Source organism: Erpetoichthys calabaricus, chromosome 6 (assembly GCF_900747795.2).
Source record: "Erpetoichthys calabaricus chromosome 6, fErpCal1.3, whole genome shotgun sequence".
In the NCBI taxonomy this organism is placed as follows: domain Eukaryota; kingdom Metazoa; phylum Chordata; class Cladistia; order Polypteriformes; family Polypteridae; genus Erpetoichthys; species Erpetoichthys calabaricus.
The window spans coordinates 203,130,656-203,152,039 of record NC_041399.2 but is presented as its reverse complement, the minus strand read 5'-3'; the positions used below and the strand labels follow the sequence as shown (position 1 = coordinate 203,152,039).

At 37.5% G+C, this 21,384-nt stretch overlaps 1 protein-coding gene across 3 annotated transcripts in view; it reads left to right on the top strand.

Annotated features, from left to right (window-relative positions):
- The window catches only part of waca (WW domain containing adaptor with coiled-coil a), a 154,095-nt gene that overhangs the window by 97,283 nt on the left and 35,428 nt on the right, over window positions 1-21,384 (top strand). For all 3 annotated transcript variants that reach the window (XM_051928973.1, XM_051928972.1, XM_028804344.2), the window contains exons 6-8: window positions 8,765-8,880; window positions 9,112-9,423; window positions 17,728-17,970. In XM_051928973.1, coding sequence (XP_051784933.1) covers window positions 8,765-8,880; window positions 9,112-9,423; window positions 17,728-17,970 — 671 coding nt within the window. The remainder of the gene's footprint in view (window positions 1-8,764; window positions 8,881-9,111; window positions 9,424-17,727; window positions 17,971-21,384) is intronic.

Below are 21,384 nucleotides of genomic sequence, written 5' to 3'. Positions count from 1 at the left end.
TGATCTGTTGCTCTTTGGAGATTTTCTTTTAGATGTTTTTTTGCCTTTTATTTTTGTTTGTTACATTCAGGGTACATTTGTATCTTATTGGAATGTCGTCAGTAGTGACAATAGCCACACAGGAGGCCCATTGTCATAACTTTTAATTTAATTTTTTTTTTCATTTTCAGTATGTTGATACAATTGTTTCCACTACTTGGACATGCCAGATAGGTCTGGGACAATGGTCAATGACTTTGTCCATCATTGATTGGCAGCCACATCATCAATGTAAATAAAAATCTTCGATGACATTTTCTGAAAGCGTCAAACTGCATTTGTCATCGGCTAACAGTAAAGCTGTCAAGCATGTAAGATTTTTTCGCACTCAGTTTGCTTTGTTCTGAGTCAGGGGGTGATTCGTTACTTTGTTTCAATTTCTGGTTAGTTCAAGAAAATTTCATACTACAAACCTTCAAGGAAACTAAACATATCAGTAATACCCCGTGGCCACGTCATGATCTTCTTACATTGTGCCATTTAAAATAAGCAATTGTACAAAAAAAAGTCAGCTCTGCTGAGGGCAGATGCTTCAGGTTTGTGAAGGTAGATGTAGCAGTTAAATTTCTTTTACACGTTTGATGATCTATATTTACCATCCAGTAGCCATGAACGTATCCTCAATTTAGTTCATCACAGATCACATGTACTGCCTTAATTCTTGTATGCAATTGTTAATAATGTTCATTTTGGATTGTTTGATTAACTTTTAATACATATGTCAAAGTTAGTGTGTACATTGAGAGAACACCTCATCTCACTGCGAGCTTCACTTCCATAGTGTAAAATTAGAAGCAGTGAGCCTAAGCAAGGTGCTTGGCTTGCTGTGATTGGTAATTGAGCACTTTGTGTTTTATAATAATTGTTTTACATTTGTGCCTATGTGTGTTTCTATTTGTACCTTTTTATTGGTTTTAATGCTTCATGTTAACCCTTGATTCATTATGCTGTGAATGAGATTCTGTATTACCGGCATCAGAAACATAGCATAACTACAACAGCATGCACACTGTTTCATGTAGTCAGATCCAGTTCCATGTCAGGTCACATTCATACCTCATGAGGACTGCTCCATGTTTCACTTGGTACTGCATCGAGAATACCTTTTCCAAAGTGTCTCGATAAGGTTGTTTTGGCTCACACTAGGGTACTATTGGCATGTCCACTGCTACCTAAATGAAGCAGACTTTTGTGGAAACCGCGTCAGAGTTCCAAAAAAGGTTCCAAACGAACTAGTTGTTAAAACAGAAAAGAGTGTGAATTAAACCCCCACCATGTACACGCAATATGTGATGCATGAGTAAAGCAGCAAATTATTCGTAAAGCCCCTCCAAACACACACGCACAAAGCACACAGGCAGTGGTATCGTACATTATCAGTGTTTTAAAATGATGCTGTGGCGGATGTGAACTTTTTATTTTATTTTATTTTTTTTTTATTTTATTTATTAATTTTATTGTAATAATTCCATACAAATAGATTAATTTATAACAAAAAAAATTGAAGACAAATCAAACCCCACCCTTGAAGGAGAGTTTAGCGAAAGGAGAATTGCTTAGGGCTTTTTAATAAGGCAACAATAAACAAAAGGAAGAAATATATATAGGTAAATAAAAAAAATGGAGAAGGAAAATAAATGTGGTGATAGTTATTTCTTTTATTCTGAAATAATATTGATTAGATCCTGTACAGATCCTCTAACTGAGAATTTGATTTTTTCCAATTTCAAATAATATAAAACATCGGTTTCCCACTGACTTATCAGAGGAGAGTTAGGATTCTTCCAATTTAACAAAATAAGTCTGCGTGCCAAAAGTGTAGTGAATGCAATCACCGTTTGCTTGTCCTTCTCCACTTCTGGAAGAACACCGAACACAGCTGTTAATGGGTTAGGAGGGATTGTGACCCCAAGGCTGTCTGAAAGGCACTTCAAAAGTTTGGTCCAAGATGATGTTAGCTTGGTGCAGGCCCAAAACATGTGACCCAGTGAGGCAGGAGCTTGGTTGCAGTGTTCGCAGGTTGGATCTTGCCCTTGAAACATTTTGGACATTTTTAAGCGAGACAGATGAGCTCGATATATAATTTTTAGTTGAACAATTCTATGCTTTGCGCATATGGAGCTCGAGTGAATTCTCTGCTTTGCTACCTTCCACTCCTTTTCTGAAATATTAAGAGATCTTCTTCCCAATTTCCTCTTGGGTCTTTGAAAGGTAGGGACTCTAATAAGATTTTATATAATGCGGAAATGGTGTTTAATTCCTCGAAATTGAGCAGTATTTTTTCCAGCATGGTGGAGTATACGAGGTGAGGAAAATCGGGCAGTTTCTGTTTAACAAAATTTCTAATATGAAGATAGTTAAAGAAATGTGTAGCTGGGAGGTTGAATTTGGAACGTAATTGTTCAAAAGCTGCAAATATGTTGTCTATATAAAGATCTCTGAGCATTGGAGCGCAGAGCAGGGAGTATAAAGAAGTACTACTGGATTTTACTTCTATTGCGAACCAAGCCTGTTTATGTTCATTTTTTTGTGTCCAGGTTTTTATGGCTTGTATGTGTGCTGCCCAGTAATAAAACTGAAAATTAGGTAAAGCCATGCCACCTTTTGCCTGAGGTCTTTGTAGGATCGCTCTTCGGATACGTGGGTGTTTTGAGTTCCAAATGAATTAGGTTATTGTTGAGTCTAATTGCTTAAAAAACGATTTATTGATATATATTGGTATGTTTTGAATAAAAGTTTAGGAAGAATATTGATCTTAACAATGTTAATTCTTCCGGCTAGAGTGAGATGAAGGGTTGACTATCTATGCAAGTCTTGCTTAATTTTTTCCATGCAGATGGCAAAATTTTGTTGATAAAGAGCTTTATGTTTACTTGTGATATTTACCCCTAGGTATTTAAACTGATCTGCTATGGTAAAAGGTAGGGTGTCCAATCTAATATTATATGCCTGTGAATTCACTGGAAAGAGCATACTTTTATTCAGATTAATTCTAAGACCAGATATCATTTGAAATTCTGTGGGTGCTGTTAAAACTGCAGGCACAGTGTTTTCTGGGTCTGATATATATAAAACCATATCATCTGCATATAGAGAAATTTTCTGTTCCAGTCCTTCTCTGATAATCCCCTTTATCTGATAAGAATTTCAATAGTGAACCGCCAGTGATTCAATGGCGATTGTAAACAGCAGTGGTGACAAGGGACATCCTTGTCTGGTACCACGTTCTAGCTTAAAGTAGTCTGAACAAATGTTGTTAATACAGACTGAAGATTCTGGATTGGTATACAGTAGTTTGATCCATGCACAAATATTCGGGCCAAACCCAAATTTCTCCAATGCAGCGAAAAGGTAGTTCCTTTCAATCATATCAAATGCTTTTGGAAGATAGGTGTCGGCCTTTAATAAATCCAGTTTGATCCTGTGATATTACCGAGGGCAGCACTTTCTCCATTCTTCTAGCTAGAATTTTTGAGAGTATCTTAACATCATTATTCAGGAGTGAAATTGGTCTGTATGATGCACATTGTAACAAGTCCTTATTTTGTTTAGGAAAGACGGTGATTAATGCTTGACGAAATGTTTGAGGTAGTATTTGGTTGTCTCTAGCTTCTGTAAGTGTTGCCAATAAGAGGGGAGCTAGCTGAGTGGAGAATTTCTTATAAAATTCTACGGGGTAGCCATCAGGACCTGCTGATTTCCCCCTTTGAAGTGACTTTATAGCATCTAGTAATTCTGATAGCGTCAGAGGTTTATCCAGTTCCTCAGCACTTAAAGCATCTATTTGTGGTGTCTGTAATGTATCCAGAAATTAATTAGATTGTGTGTTGTCGTCTTTGAACTCAGTAGAATATAAGGATTTATAATAATCTCTAAATGCATGCATTATATTTTTATGGTCAATGATTTCTTCTCCATTCGTGTTGGTGATTACTGGTATTGCATTGCAAACTTCTTGTTTGTGAATTTGTTGAGCTAAAAGCTTATTAGCTTTTTCTCCGTGCTCATAGTAATGATGTCTTGACTTATAAATAAGTTGTTCAGTTTCTTTAGTTGTTAAGATGTTGAGTTCTATATGCAGGGCCTGCCTTTTCCTGTGAAGAGCTTCACTTGGATGCCTGGCTTTGTTAATCTATTCTAGTAATTTCGATTCTTAGCTCTGACACTTTCTTGGTTTCTAATTTATTTCTGTGGGAAAGATATGAAATAATCTGCCCTCTTAAGAAGGCCTTTAGAGTTTCCCGTAGTGTTCCTGCAGAAACCTCTGTGGGTGTGTTTGTCTCTAGGAAGAAGCTGATTTGTTTGGATATAAATTCTGTGCAGTTCTCGTCTGCTAATAGAAGAGGGTTAAGACGCCATCTACGAGGTGAGTGAGAGGGGCTTAATGATTTTAGCTCCAAGACTAGAGGGGCATGGTCGGAGATAACAATTGTGTCATATTTGCACAATTTAATCATAGGCAGGAAATTATTGTCTATAAAAAAAATAATCAATTCTTGAGTAGCTATGATGCACTGGTGAGTAGAACGAATATGTTCTTGAGTTTGGGTTAAGAAACCTCCAGGGGTCTGATAAGTTGTGGTCAGTTAAAAACTGTGTAATTGTCTTTGCAGTGTTAGATGTCTTCCCCCCTGTCACAGAAGTCCTGTCTAAGAGTGGATTTAAAACACAAAGTCCCCAGCCATTATAATTTTATGAGTGTTTACATTGGGAATGGATGCAAATAGATTTTGCATGAATTCCTTATCATCGACATTGGGTGCATAAACATTTATCAAAATCATTTTACTGTTAAATAAGTTGCCCATGACCATCACATATCTCCCTTCAGGGTCCGATACTACATCTGATGCTACAAATGGAACTGCTCTATGTATGAGACGTCCCACCCCTCTAGTTTTCTTTATAAAGCTATAATGGAACATTTGGCCAGTCCAGTCTTTTTGTAGTCTGAACTGATCCTTGCTAAGTAAGTGGGTCTCCTGTAAAAATACTATCCATCCATCCATCCATCCATTTTCCAACCTGCTGAATCCGAACACAGGGTCACGGGGGTCTGCTGGAGCCAATCCCAGCCAACACAGGGCACAAGGCAGGGAACCAATCCCGGGCAGGGTGCCAACCCACCGCAGGACACACACAAACACACGCACACACTAGGGCCAATTTAGAATCACCAATCCACCTAACCAGCATGTCTTTGGACTGTGGGAGGAAACCGGAGCGCCCGGAGGAAACCCACGCAGACACTGGGAGAACATGCAAACTCCACGCAGGGTGGACCCGGGAAGCGAACCCGGGTCTCCTAACTGCGAGGCAGCAGCGCTACCACTGCGCCACCGTGCCGCCCGTAAAAATACTATTTTAGTGTTTAAGCCTGTTAAGTGAGAGCATACTTTCTTTCTCTTTAATTCGTGATTCAGGCCTTTAACATTCCAGCTCACAAAGTTAACTGCCCCATCATGGAGACATTGATTCTGAGTTTTTAATGTCATTTTATAGTCTTAACTGGTAGTGAGGCAGTTTTAATCTTAATTTCAAAATTCCCCATGAGTTATTGCATTTTAGCCTATTGTTGCATTGATATTTATAGTTATAAGGATTAGAAGAATAGATTAGATATAACCTGCTCTCCTTCTCTCCCCCCACTCCCCCATTTTGCCTCCCCACATGAGGCTTGATCCCACTTAGCGATGTCCCAGTCCTCTGACATACAAAGCAGAGCACGTCCAAAACAAAACAACCCCCAAGGCGGCGTTTGAGAATTAAAACAAAGAGATACTTTTGCAACTGAATTCTAAATACTATCTGCAGAAAATATAATCATTAACAGTCTTTAAGCTTAAAATAATCTTCAGCAATTTTAAGATATTAAGATAATAAAAGAATGAACCCTGGAAATGATTTTAAAAAGTAATCTAGGATAAACGCAGTAAATCCTAATGTAATAGTATAATGTAGTAGTATAAATGTAATAGTAATGTAATAGTAGAAATAGCAATAAACCAAAAGTATGATGTTGAACAGTCTACTTTAAGGTAGTAAAAAAAAACCAAAAAAAAAAAACCAAACAAACCCTACTTTAGTTACTTCCACACACTCGCGTCTATAACTGTAATTAAGACATAAACATATAGTGTCCAAGTAAAGAAAAGGATGTATAATTATAATACCAGTCCCTTTAAAAGTGGATCCGACAGCAGATGATAGGTCCTTCCCATGCCTTGACAGAATACGGCTCTTTATTAACTTTCAAAATAGTGTCGGAAACAGCTTCTTTAGTTCCTTTTCAGCTTCCTCCTTGCTTGAAAATACATAATATTGGTCTTGAACTTCCACTTTCAGTTTGGCGGGATACAAGAGACTGTATTTGATAATGGCTTTCTGTAGCAACTTTTTAATGTTAAAGTAGGCTGCACGTTTTGCAGCTGTTAATGGTAAGATGTCGGGGAAAATACGAGTAAGATTATTTTCAAATATAATCTCTTGCTTGTGTCTGAGAAGTGCCATCACATCAAGCTTACATAATAATAATAAATAATAATAATAAATTTTATTTATATTGCACTTTATATTTTAGCTCGAAGCGGACAATAAAAGACCTAGGTTTAAAGGTGCTTGATCTGTATATGCGATAAGCTACTGCTATCTCAGTGTTGAGTTTAAAATCATCTCCAATTATTTTAGAGAGTAATTCTACTGCAAATTTCACTGGGTTCGAGCTTTCTTGTTTCTCAGGTATACCCTCAATTCTTATATTATTTCTTCTGTACCCATCTTCCAGGGCCGCAAGTCTGTCTCCGAGTTTTTTGCATTCGAAATTCGCAGCTGTAGCGTTTTCATCGGCGTTAGACGCCAATTGTTCCGCTGTTTCAACTTGAGCCGTGAATGCCTGCTTAACGTCATCCAGCTGATCTGTAACGTCATTCATCTGGTCAGCAAGATTTTCAGTTTGGATCTATTTTCTTCAATGTGTTCCTCTAATTTCTCCAACATGCTTTTAAAGGTTACGTCAAAACGTTTAAATAGACGCGTTTCCCGGTCTTTGTTATCCTTCTTAAGCTCAATGTTAGACTTCTTAAGTTCATTCTTGTTATCCTTCTTAAGCTCATTTATGGCTGTAGCCATGGCAGTGGCCAGTGTAGCGATCATCTTTCAGTTCTGACAGTTTGTTTCGGATTTCGTGCTCCGCGAGTGGAAATGCAGCTCCTGTTATACAGCAGGTGTTGCGGGCTCGCGATGAGTAGATGAGAGCACATCCTGCAGGGCCTTTTCTAGTCTCGAATGATCCTCAGAAATCGGCGATCCATCATTACCTGTATCACTTGCACCTTCGCTCCCATTTTCACTCTTGACTGGAGATGATACAATGGAGCGGGGTCCCAGGAAATCTACGCATTCGTCTGCCTGTTACAGGTCAGTTTCCATGAGGCCATAGCTTGCACTCGAGCTGGATGTATGTCCAGACTTTGATACAGCTTTAAGTTTCTTTTCCAATTCTTTCTGACTTTTCTTCTTGTTACTCATGCTTGTATATTGTAGTGGAAGTTCCTTGGTCGGATTAAATAGAGGATATCTCTAAATAATATGAAATACGTGGGAAAATAAAGCCGCTGCTAGCGGAGCTCTGCTTCAGACGTCCATCTCCTATAATGGACGAGACCAACTATGGATGTGAACTTTTATGACATCGCACAGCCCCAATGCCAGATTATTAGAGAAAATCCATCTCCCCGTCTTATCCTTAAGTTATGTAGATGTTTCAATGAAATCAGAAGTATGGCTACGGTTTTCTAAACTTGGTGGTCATTACAAACGAAAGCTGTGGGGATTCTTTAACGTATAGCATCATGTTAAACCATTTGTCCACCTGTTCACCCTTCAATTTTGTGAATGTTTCAGTGAAGCAATAGTCTAGCATTATATAGCATCACAAACTTGGTGCAGTGCAATGATTTAACAAATGTTCTTTCTGATGCCATTCTCTTATTAATCTCCTTTATTGGGATGGTCACCTTTTTCTAACCCCAGGTCACAGAGGAGGGCGGATCACTTTAAGGGTATTAGCACCATTTATCCTTTTTGCAGTTACTGTTTCATCTGTGGTAGCATACCAGATGTTTTGCTACAACTAAAGTGTTTGGTTAATCAGTCTGGTGAGCAAATTAGGTAAATGACTTGCTATACAGGTCTTACTGAGTGCATGTGATATCCTTACTGTGAACTGTCAAATCAGTGTGACTGCTGATTTTTGTATTTATTTCTTTTCCCTTATTGAAGGTGGAGTCAAACTTCCAAATCAATCCAAATATCGTTGTGTTTGTAATGGCATTTTACTCTGACCATTGGGTGTTAATGTGACCCTACTAAAATGGAATTTATAGCATTGGAATATTAGCTCTTGAATCATTAGCGTGATTCCGTTAAACATAGAATTGGCAATATACGGTGCTAAGCAGGTGCCTCTTTTCAGGCATTTGAAAAATGCAATGTATTGTCATCAGTTGCAGTAATTTTGTTAATCTTTAATGTGGTGATGAATTTAGAGATTGGCCTAAATTTTTGGTCATATCAGAAAATTGTTTAGAGTTTATGTAAAAGTAGTTATCTTTGCTAAAGTGTTTGTGAAAAGTTGTAGATGTTTGGAGTGTTTTTTTGTTTCCCTGTATGATCTACTGTTAGGTTTGAAGACTTAAGATCCTTTTCCTTTTGATACTTCATTCAGAGAGCAACGGCAGAAAGAAGGTACTACTAAGGTCGCAGTCAACATTTTCCCCAAAGATAGAGATTACAGAAGAGAAGCCATTCAGGCAACTGCCGCTAGTGGGTTTTCCAGTGGAAGTAAGTACAAGATTTGAAATTGGCAACATGTTTACAAAATATATTAATGTAATATTTAAGTTGTTTGTATTTTGGCAAGGTTTACATATATTAGGCATATTGGATATATTAAGTATCAGATTAAAGTATTAATTTACATGAGGCTCTTAACCAGCGTAATATTAAATCTTTCTAACTTCAATGTTTGTGGTTTCTTCTCCAATGCAACCTCTCTTTGAATGTCATTTAAAGTGGAAGAGAAGCATTCCAGTGAGGTCGGTAATGCACATCCTCAGAATATTTTGTCTCAGACAAGCAGACACAATGACAGAGACTACAGATTGCCGAGAGCAGAGACTCAGAGCAGTTCTGCCTCATCACAGCACCCCAGCAAGCCAGTGGTTCATCCTGCTGCTGTCACCCCAAGCACTCTTCCTTCTAGTCCTTTTACTCTCCAGCATGGTCATCAGCCAAAGAAGTCTTTTGCTGCAAATGGAGCTGCTACTTTGTCGAAACTACCCACACCTACATCCTCCACCCCTGTACAGAAAGCAGAAAGGAAAGGTATGTATAATCTGCACTATTCAAATGATGTACTGTGGGAACAGTTTGCAGGAGATGTAATGGTGCACTGAATCATAAAGATGTTACTATTGTTAGGCACCCTTTATAAATATCCTAGATAATCCTCTATTTTGAATAGCTGGTCCTTGTGTTTAGCAATGGCTTATATTTAACAATTGGGTTTATTTCGATATTTTACTTTTCAGTTTTTGGTACTGTATTTTTAGTTGTCATGTGAAGCACCTTTTTTGTTGGTGTATGCTGTTGAAAAAGCTATATAGCATGATGATTGATTGTGTGGTGTCAAAGATGCTTTGTATTACAAAGATTGAGTTATTTTATTTCTTTTGGGAAAATATTTTTCCAGCAGAAAGTACTTGCTGTCTGTTGTCCTATCATTACTGCAAAATCACAAGCACTTAGTATGTGGATTAGTGTCATTGAAATGATACCAAGATCAAGACAACTAACCTGACACTGTTTGAAGCCATTTTTCATGGAAGGATTTTTAATGTTCTCACATAAACTGTGGACTTACATTTCTCAGTCCACTTTCCTGATGGGGGTTGCACTGGCAAAAATTCTAAACTAAACAGTTCAGGTCACCTTAACCTATGTAATGGTTATTTACTTCTACCTGGGATTTCCTTGGTACTTGCTGGTCAGTTAAAGGGTATAATCAGAATCTGACCCTCATTTCCTGAGTTAGGCCCTGTATTAGAATATACAGGTTTTTAGGTTTATGGTGCAGTATGTTTAGGTAAAGATGCTATAGACAGAATTTTATTTGTCCCCAGGGCAAATTTGGCTTCAAGATTCTTTACATTTATTATTCTCTTTTGAAGTGGCCCTATGCATAGTTATAAATTTTCATTTGAATTAGTGAATTGGGAAATTTAATGTGAAAAAAATACTTAAATACTAAAGAAAAGTAGTTTTTTATATTAAAAAAAAATAATGAGCAGTAATATGATAAAAGAAAAAAATCACATACTGAATATTTTAGGAAAAGACATTATCATGAATAATGATCAATGAAATTTAAATGTTGAAGTCCTCATTAAAGCATTAAACATGACAATGCAGATTTCCAAAACTGGTGTAGAACTCAAAATATTTTAAGACACCGTCAATGTACAGTGCATTATGTTGACTGTTAGATTATAAAAGTTATTTTCTGGAAAAACTGAGCCTAAAAAGGGCTTGAAGCGGACACATAAGTTACAAATATATACAATTATATCTATCTATCTATCTATCTATGACATAAACAAAAATTTGTAATTCAAGCAAAACTGGAAAGAAAGTTATAACAAAAGAGTAAAAAAAAAAAAAATTGAATGTGCCAGAAATCAAAAGATGTGTTCTGATTGTATATCTGCAAGAAAGCTGGTGGCCTTAAATATCTAGGTAATATTAAGTAGACAGAGATTAATCAGGTAGTGTACTTCTAGGTCTAGCTATGTTGCATTTTTTTAGGTATTTGTTATTTTTGGTTTTGTTATTTAAATCAAACTTTGAGATGCCTCTCTGATGAGATTATGGGTTGCAATTTCCCCCCATAGGATTGTATGTAAATACAATTAATCTGTTCTGTACCGTACAAGCTGAATGCAAATATATATTAAAGATTTTTAAGCACAAAAATAGTTAATTAAATCATTGAATGCTCAGTGTAATAGTAAACTAAATGTAAAAACGTTGAATAACACTGAGAAAACCTTGAACAGAGAAAACTAACATTGCAAGAATTCAAGCTAATAGCCTTACGAACCAATCGCTGTAAACACTTTTTTTTTTTTTAATGAGTTTTAAGCACAGGGGAAAAAAAAGAACATTTGAAAAATCCGTAATTTATACAAAAACTAACGATAAACAACCAAGAAAACTAACCTTGCATGAGTCGAGTTCTGGCATGAAGAAAGTGAGGAGGAACTGGGTGGAGAGGAGATTAGTTTTGAGGTAAAGTCCCTCTGCGCGATGCATGTCTGACCGAGAACAATGTACTGTACAGGTACAGGGAGAGACTGAACATGTGCGTAAATCACCAGCGCGTACGAACCAGAAGGGAAACTAAATAGAGCACAAAGAGTTCACAGTGAATGCACAGGGGGAGACTGAACACGTGCGGAAATCATCGGTGCTTACGAACCGGAAGGGAAACTGGCTTGTTCGTCACCCAAGTGTGTGGTCGTAAATAGATGCAAAAGTTTGGTGGACTTTTTGCTCGTGACCCGAGGTTCCACTGTACTGAAGAATAATAGGTGAGAAACAGCCTGATATATAACATCACAAGGCTGGAAGAATTGACACGGGCATGTTTATGTAACAGCATAAAACTTGGTATGCATTGAGGGGTATACAGGTTGCTCAGATATCATCTAAATGTGAAGGAAGTGGCACATCACATTCCCTTCTTACTTGGTCGTTGGTGTATATTTCTCTATATAAAAAAAAAAAATCCTGGGACAAGCCGTGATTTTTTCAGAGAGATACTGTCAAGTTCTGGGAGACGAGACTGTGCTATGAGATTTAACCACTCCCGGGGCCGGAAATAAATTACAATGAGTAGATGACAAAGTAGAACGTCGTAAAGAATTCAAAAAGGTTGGTGCGATACACATGCAGAGCAGGTTAGAGATAATGGAAGTATGAAAATTCAAAAGTCTCAAAAAAAATTATAGTAAAGATCGCATTAGCACAAAAACAGAAATTGATACTCTGAAATAACGGAACAGTGAAAAGAGATTGAATATATTGATCAGATTTAAACTTTAAGTCGGAGACTTGTAGATCATCTAATTCATGTTGCCATCAGGGAAAAGTAATGTTTCTTCCCAATGAAGAGGCGTATCCGCTAGAAGTGAAAGATTTGTTTTTTGGTGAAAGTGAAATCCACATACCCAAGCAGCAGAAACATGAAGTGGCTGGCGCGTAGCGCAGGATGGGAGGTTGGCGAAGGCTGAGAAGAGAAATTTAGTAAGCAGTCTGCTAAACTGGATATACAAGAAAAATGTGTGTCAAATCTGTATGATGCTTATTCTGTCAAATTGTTCTGATAATTCTTCTTCTCCTTAAGGTTATTAATGTATTAATAATCCACCCTTAGAATTTTATTTTAATAAGATATTTTGTGCTTTAAATTAGATTGGAAGTGTGTATTGATTCCTTCTGTTAATGGAACCAGAGTTACCACTTTTCATGCGTTTAAAAACAAAAAATGCATGGCAAAGACATTAATATCATAATCCTGTTTTGATTTTTATGTTTGTTGGGTGCATTTATTGTCTGCTTTTGGATGTATGTTAATTGCAGGATTTATTTACTGCGTGTCCTGACATGGTACTGCCATTAGTGTATGGAAAGCACAACAGGTGAATAGGCAAGCCAGCTCTTTTGTGCAATTTGCTGATTCCCAATAACAGAAAAACTTGCATGTGTTGGTGAAGCTCCTTTCAAAAATCTATTTATCTTCACAGTACAAATAGTCAATAGGTGACAAACTGGTTGGATAAAAAGATACCTGCTAGACAGCTGTGCAAGTGTACACTTAAGTGTGTACATATATTTTTGGAGTGGTTTCACTTTGTTGTCCCCTATGTAAAGTTTGTTAGGTAGGTATCATAAATAGTCATATGAAAATGTTTGGGAACCCATCTCAGCCTGCATAATAATTGACTCTACTTTTCAACAAATAAAGATAACTGTGGTATGTCTTTCATTTCATTTCCTGGGGTGGAGAAGTGGCTGTGAGGCTAAGGATCTGTGCTGGTACCCAGAAGGTTGCCAGTTCAAATCCCCGTCACTGCCAAAAGAGATCCTACTCTGCTGGGCCCTTGAGCAAGACGACCCTTAACCTGTAATTGCTCCAGGGGCGCACTGTACAATGGCTGACCCTGCGCTCTGACCCCAAGGGGTATGCGAAAACTAACAAATTCCTAATACAAGAAATTGTATAAGGCGAAATAAAGAACAAAAAAAAAAAAAAAATTCCAAACAGATTTTTAGTGAAGCAGTATTTAGTTGTATGTAATTTAAATCAAATGTGAGAAACTGGCTGTGCAAAAATGTGGGTCCCCTTGTAATTCTGCTGATTTTAATGCATGTAACTGCTCAATGCTGATTACTTGCAACACCAAATTGGTTGGATTAGCTTGTTAAGCCTTGAACTTCATAGACAGGTGTGTCCAATCATGAGATATAAAGGTATTTAAGATGGTCAATTACAAGTTGTGCTTCCTTCCCTTTGACTCCCCTCTGAAGAGTGACAGCATGGGATCCTCAAAGCAACTCTCAAAAGATCTGTAAACAGATTGTTCAGTCTCCTGGTTTAGGGGAAGGCTATAAAAAGCTATCTCAGAGGTTTAAACTGTCAGTTTCGACGGTAAGGAATCCATATTACTAACCGAGAATGCTAAACCGGATGGACGCAGGGACATCCGGCCATGGGCCGTAGCCGCAAAAAGACGTACTGCGCAGGCGCAAGAAAGGGCCGCGAGAGGCGGACAAGACCACAGAAAAAAGGAGTGAGCAAAGAAAAAAAGAGGACAAAGAAATGAGACGCCGCAAGCACAGAAAAAAGGAAAAAGCAAAGAAAAAAGTAGTCAAAGGCAGGCACCGCACGAAACCCATTGCACACGAAACTAGCACACAAAAAAAAAGAAGACGCTCGCGCACAACAGCAAGGCTCCCCCCCCCCCCCCCACAGGCACCGGATGGGATACACACCAAGAGGGGGATTTAACAAGCCCCTGGAACACAAAAAAAAAGAACACAAAACCATACCACACACCCTACAAGCAACGGACGGGACACACACAAAGAGGGGGATTCAACAAGCCCCTGGAACACAAAACGAAAGAAGACGCTCGCGCAACAACAATCCTCACCCACACTACCCCCCCCCCATCCCATCAATAAGAAGTGACACCCAAAGCCACATATCTAAAGGAAACGTCCATATTAAACATACGTCATCTCAAAACCTTCACACTGGGCAGCATAGGTGGATCTCCTTAAAATAAAGCACTATTAACCGTTCAACTGGAGAAAAGGCTCCATATTAACAGTGAGTGCGATCCTCCTTATTACTTATCCATATTTCGCACGCTGAGGAACAAACAAGTTATTAATACACGGTCACGGGTACAAAACGATTCGGATCGGATAACGGGACCAAACACACGAACACGAATTAAACCAAAAAAATACACGGCGGCGCATACAACGCGCTTCGGAAAATACGTGAGAAAATATGTCTCGGATCAAAAAACGCAAAGCTCAAGTAACCCCATTACAGAGACGTGCCCAAATGGACAGACACATTGAACGTAGACGCATACAGCGCGCGTCTCAAAGTGCTGCATCGAAACAAGCACGATTTCAAAAGAAAGAGCTCGCGTCTCAGACATACAAAAAAGGGAGCAAAGCAACGCGCATATGACCGGCCAGAAAACAAGCAAGCAAGACTCCAAAAGCAGAAAGCTCAACTGACCGACATACAAAAACGGACAAGGCACGATACAAACAATGCACGACGTAGGGTGAAACGGACTTTGCGCAAAGCGGAGGCGGATCAATTAAAAATCAAAAATAGCGCGTCACAAATAATGGACATGCAACAACGCGGCACTCAAACACCACAAGCAAAACATACCCGTCGCAGACATCAACGCCAGACGTCTGCTAAACGCTTACGCCAGTTGGCTGACAACGCTTTCAATAATAAGTCCACTATTGAGGAAAATTCATCGGGATTAATGAATGTCATTTGCAATCATTGTCATTCACTTAACTTCACAGAAGAAACAACTGGCAATACAAATAATGAATTTACACGTTGTTGTCAAAAGGGGCAGATTAGACTGCCTCCTTTACATTCATATCCTGAATATCTACAGAAGCTTCTAACTAACGATGTGCCTGACAGTAAAAACTTTATGAACTGCATTAGATCCTACAATAGTTCATTTGCTTTTGCATCTACCGGAGTACATATCAGGCCACCAAAAGGCAATGGCCCATACTGCTTTCGCATATGTGGTTAACACAACGCACTATATTATGTCCAAAAAATAGGTCATTTCATTACTTCCTGGAGAGACACGGCTCTTTCTAAGCTCTGACAAAGTTGACTCTGATGACGACAATGAACATCTGAATTTCCCCTTAGAATATTTGAACACTATTAACCCGGACGGATGACCACAACACAACCTTACCCTTAAAAACGGAACAATAATCATGCTATTAAGAAACCTTAACACTAAACAGGGTTTATGCAATGGCACACGGTTAGTCGTCAACACCATAACACACGATGTTATTCAAGCAACAGTTCTTTCAGATTCCCATGCTAACAATACTGTTCTCATTCTTGGAATTGACCTTACGAGTTCTGACCTAGAATTACCTTTTACATTGAAACACCGACAGTTCCCCATTAAACCTGCATTTGCCATGACCATCAACAAATCACAAGGACAAACCATGGACAAGGTTGGCATCTACCTCTCTGAACCCGTTTTTGGACATGGACAACTTTATGTTGCCTTCTCATGTGTTCGACGTTCATCTGACGTTAAAGTTAAAAATGATCCATGCCAAGGAAGACTCATTCAAAGACAAGACACCATCTTTACTACTAATGTTGTATACAAAGAAATATTCCAATAAAACATTACTCTATGCCAAACACTCTATTTTGTATTTATATAGGCATCATCCAAATCTGCACACTATTCTATATCTAATTCATACATCTCACTCTTTGTCATGCCCCAACGCCAGGGGTTGGCGAGCGAAGCGAGCAGGGGGCGGAGCCCCCTAGTGTAATCAGGAAATGGAAGGCCACTGGCACAGTTGCTGTTAAACCCAGGTCTGGCAGGCCAAAAAAAATACATTAGCGGCATATAGTATGCGCAGGATTGTGAGAATGGGTACAGACAACCCACAGATCAACACCATAGACCTGTAAGAACATCTTGCTGCAGATGGTGTTATCTGTACATCTTTGTGCAAATTGCACTGAATTGTAGAACGAACATCTGTATGGCAGGGTGATGAGAAAGAAACCCTTTCTGCACTCACGACACAGTGTCGCTTGTTGTATGCCAATGCTCATTTAGACAAGCCAGATTCATTTTGGAACAAAGTGCTTTGGACTGATGATACAAAGATTGAGTTATTTGGTCATAACAACAAGTGCTTTGCATGGCGGAAGAACAACACTGCATTCCAAGAAAAACACATGCTACCTACTGTCAAATTTGGTGGAGGTTCCATCATGCTGTGTGGCTAGTTCAGGGACTGGGGCCCTTAAAGTCAAAGGTTGGATGAATTTAACCCAACATCAACAAATTCTTCAGGATAATGTTCAAGCATCAGTCACAACATTGAAGTTACGCAGGGGTTGGATATTCCAACAAGACAATGACCCAAAACACAGTTCTAAATCTACAAAGGCATTCATGCAGAGGGAGAAGTACAATGTTCTGGAATGGCCGTCACAGTCCACTGAATTGAATGTCATCAAAAATCTATGGGATGATTTGAAGCAGGCTGTCCATGCTCGGCAGCCATCAAATTTAACTGAACTGGAGAGATTTTGTGTGGAAGAATGGTCAAAAATAACTCCATCCAGAATCCAGACACTCATTAAAGGCGCTAGGAGGACAGCGTCTAGAGCCTGTTATATTTGCAAAAGGAGGCTCAACTAAGTATTGATGTAATATCTCTGTTGGGCCGCCCACATTTATGCAATTGTCTAATTTTGTTATGATGCATATTGCATATTTTCTGTTAATCCAATAAACTTAATGTCACTGCTGAAATGCTTCTGTTTCCATAAGGCATGTCATATATTAATTAGGAAGTTGCTACTTTGAAAGCTCAGCCAATGATAAACAAAAATCCAAAGAATTAAGAGGGGTTCCCAAACTTTTTCATATGACTGTATATTGATTGGTTAACTAGGTTTAAGGATGAATGGAGGAAGTTTTCATGATTGGGTACTCTGCTAATGTTGACATGTATCAATATACAATCCTTCATAATACTACTTACCTTAGCTGATTATCTCAGTTTAAAAAAACATTGCAGTTTAACTGAAGTTTTTTGTAAGGCAATACAACTTTTTTTCTTTCACTTACTGCTATCTCATGCATTAAAAAAAGCCCTAAAAGCAAACTACATCCTGCTGTAATTATCATTTAATACTGTATTAATTTACTATGTTTACACTTTTTTTTATACTTTTGTAAATATTGTATCTAATAAATTCTGAATCTGTCATTCTCTTTTTAGAGTCTGCAACAGTGGACAAACCTTCTTCTCATTCTTGTACTTCCCAGTCGTCTTCCTCCACCTCAGTTTTAAACCCTGCTGCTCAGCCACCTTCAGCATCTACAGTTCCTGTTTCGCCTGTTCCACAGTCACCCGTTCCACCTTTACTTCAGGACCCAAATCTCCTCAGACAGCTTCTACCTGCATTACAAGCCACTTTGCAGCTTAATAACGCAAATGTTGACATGTCAAAAATTAATGAAGGTATGTTTGGTTATCTCTGTATGTTAATGTTTAAATATTGTGTTTTGTACTTTTCTGTAAAGAACCCCCTCTACAAAAATGTTATATTAAAATAATGCTTTTAGCTATTTAAGTATAATTTTTTAATTTTTTTTCCCCTCTTATTTTTAGAAAACATTTTTTAAGGGTGTTGAAGAATGGCACTAGGGTCCAGTTGGAAGCTTAAGGGCAGATTTTGCACAAATGTTAGAAGGAACATCATAGAATGGTATAAATTACACAGTAGTGTGGTGCTGATCAGAGCTTTAGGGACCTTTTAAATCTTGAGTTGGTGTTGTTTTGGAACATGTACATAAATAGGATGGACAATCTTTTTTGCAGAATTTCCTGTACTCCTCACATTTGCTATAATATTCTAGGTTTTTTTTGTATTTGTTTCAGTTGAAATGATGAATTCAGTTGTTCAAATGTTTTACTACATGTTTCAAACTCTGTTGTTTTAATATTGTTTATGATAAAGATAATAAATGACCACATTATAGTAGTCAATAGCACCTGGAAATCAAGTGAATTGAGCAGCAGTGCCCTTTATTATTATTATTACTGTCACATGGATTGTGAACCATAATCAAGACTGCTGTTTGTGGTTAATAAAATTTCTGTTATGTTTTGTACTCCCCAAAATGTTTTCTCAAAATACTGCTAATAGTTCAAAGTTTGTGAAGAGTCTAGGATGTCTTCATCTTGGTACTTTATATAGGCTTGATTTATCACTTAGTTTTGTTAACTTAATGAATTAAGAGCAGTTTATCAGTCTTGTTCATTTCCATTAATTCCTTTTATTCTTAAGTATTTGTTACAGTATGAAAAAGTTTTGCACTATTGTTCAGGACATTTACTTTGGTACTAGCATTTCACAATCAAATATACTAATCTGTTGATAAGAAATTCTATGCAGGCAGTGTTCAGACATCTGAACATTCAGTTTGTTCCTTGAGGTTATATTTTTTGTGCCATTGCTTTCACGAAGGAGGTAGTTAACTGATCCAAGTCACCAGCACCTGAACGAGCAGAGGATTGTTCCTTACCAGGTTGATTACCAGGCTTTTATTTGTGGCCCTTGTGTTTTTGGCTGAACTTACATTTTTTTTTAGTCAATTTGGCTATTGTAGTGTATTCAAAAAGACATTCAGTTTAATTACTCAGATTATGGCGTCACATTTCTTGTCAATGAGATGGCTACTTAAGCGTTGCATCATTCCCATAGCTGGCCTATAGTGTGTTTGTACTCTGTTGGATGTATTAGCTGAAGGATGATTTAAACTGTTTAATGATTTAAAAATATAAATATATCACTCAAGAACATGGCCAAATTTACATTGTGATTAAGTCATGAATATTCAAAAGGTGCACTTTTTAAGCCATATGTAGTTACTGATGTGGGACGATGAGTAAAGGTTTAAAAGGTGTGCATGAGTGTATACTTTTAGATTGATTAGTTTATTTTAGCATGGAATATAAGCAAGGTTTTATATAAGAAGTCCCAGTTGTTTTACAGCACTACTGCTTTTATTTTAAATCTGATTTAAGTTTTCATGTACAACTTGCTTTTGAACATTAAGTTTATTGCAACTGATAGACACTTAATATGTGAAACAAAATTTTGTTATTTGTTCCTGTGTTGTTAATTAACTGAGTACATACTTCTTTCCATTTTTGTAAATTAGGCTTAATCTGCTAAAGGTACTGTTACTTATCATTGGTAATTCTGTCACTGTCTGACTTCAACACGCATTCCCCTTTGTTATTGGGGAAATAACTGGCATGTAGGAGCAGCAGCTTGGAAACTTTCATGTTGACCTTTTTAAGAGCATAAGGGCAAAATCTTGGTTTCTTCTAATTGTTTGTATATAATACCAGGCATATTTTTCCCCAGAGATTAGCAGATACAACCGTAATCTAAAGTGAAAATTAAATATTTAAGATAGGTTTATTTCTACGCATCTCTGCTTTTTAGCTGAATAAGCAGGCGTATAGTAGATCATCTGTGTTAACAAGCAAGGCGACATACAGGTATACATTTAGTATTACCCAGGTTAGTGGTTTTTTTTTTTTTTTTTTTTTTTTTTTTTTTTTTTTTTTAATGTTGGCAGATCTGTGGCACAGAGGCAGAGTTAATGCCTTTTCTTACTTGGCCTTCTCACAGTCAAAGTGTTTTCTCTGGCCTAATTGCTCTGCGTGAATGTGTCCAGTGAAATAGAGGGACTGATTCCTGCCCTGGCTGTATGCTACAGACATTGACATTATGTATTTTGGCAAGCGTACTTGCTAACATGTATGCTGCAACCAGCCAGAGTCATGAATGCATAAACTTCTGCCCTAGGGGAATATGTTGTTATGCTTCCAACACACATAGCAGCAAGGCACTAGTAACAGAGAGACAGCGTTGTTAATATGTTAATCGCATATGATTATTTTAGAAGCTGTATAGCAGACGTTCAGCATTTGATGTAAATATGCTTGAAGAAATAGACTTTGAACTGTATAACCATCTATATTTCGGCTTTTAGTCATTAGCACAGTTCAGGTAGTTACTTCAACAGTATTTGAAAGAAACAACCAAATAATTTTAGGGGAAAACATATTCTTTCAGTGTTTGGAAATAGGTAGATGACAGAATCAAGAAATATCAAGAGTGAATATGGAAGAATGTTTGTCACTTGTGCATTCCATACACATTTAGGACATGCATCGGTGTTCAAGTTCAAATTTGTTACATACTGTTATTAGAATGGAAGACCATTCCTGATTGGCACTTGCAGTGTGGTCTAGTGGGTAGTGCTGCTGCCGCCTCAAAATTGTAAAATGCTGGATTTAAATTGTAGCCCACTGTTTGTGTGGAATGTGCACATTCTTCCTGTGTTTAGGTGGGTTTTGGTAGACTTTTTTTGACGTGATATTTTTTTTACTTTATTTATTAAACACATTTTTAAATGAGTGCTTTTACTTAAGTAGCGGTTCTTTTTAAAGTAACAGTACCTTTAAGTGCTACTTTACTTTACCTCTGCCTGAAAGCATAATTTGAAAGATTATTTTTAGTGTGTGGTGATCTTAATGTTTGCAAAGGGAAATGAAATCATGTTTTAAATTAAATAGGAACTTGTTTTAGTATATTGCAGGATACTGTAACAAGAACAACGGAACATACTAAATTTTTGGTCCTAGCATTTTTTTGGTTTTGCTGAAAGCCTTGAACTCTTCACTTTATAATAAGAAAACTGTTCTGTGTCACAGATGGTCAAATTACTCATTTTTGTTGACTGGTATGAAGGATGAATGGTATACAATTTGACAAAAATAAAAATTGTGCTTTTTAGAGTTGGAAAAGTGTTCTTGTGACCATCTTTTGGTGATTTAAACAAATCAAATAAAATG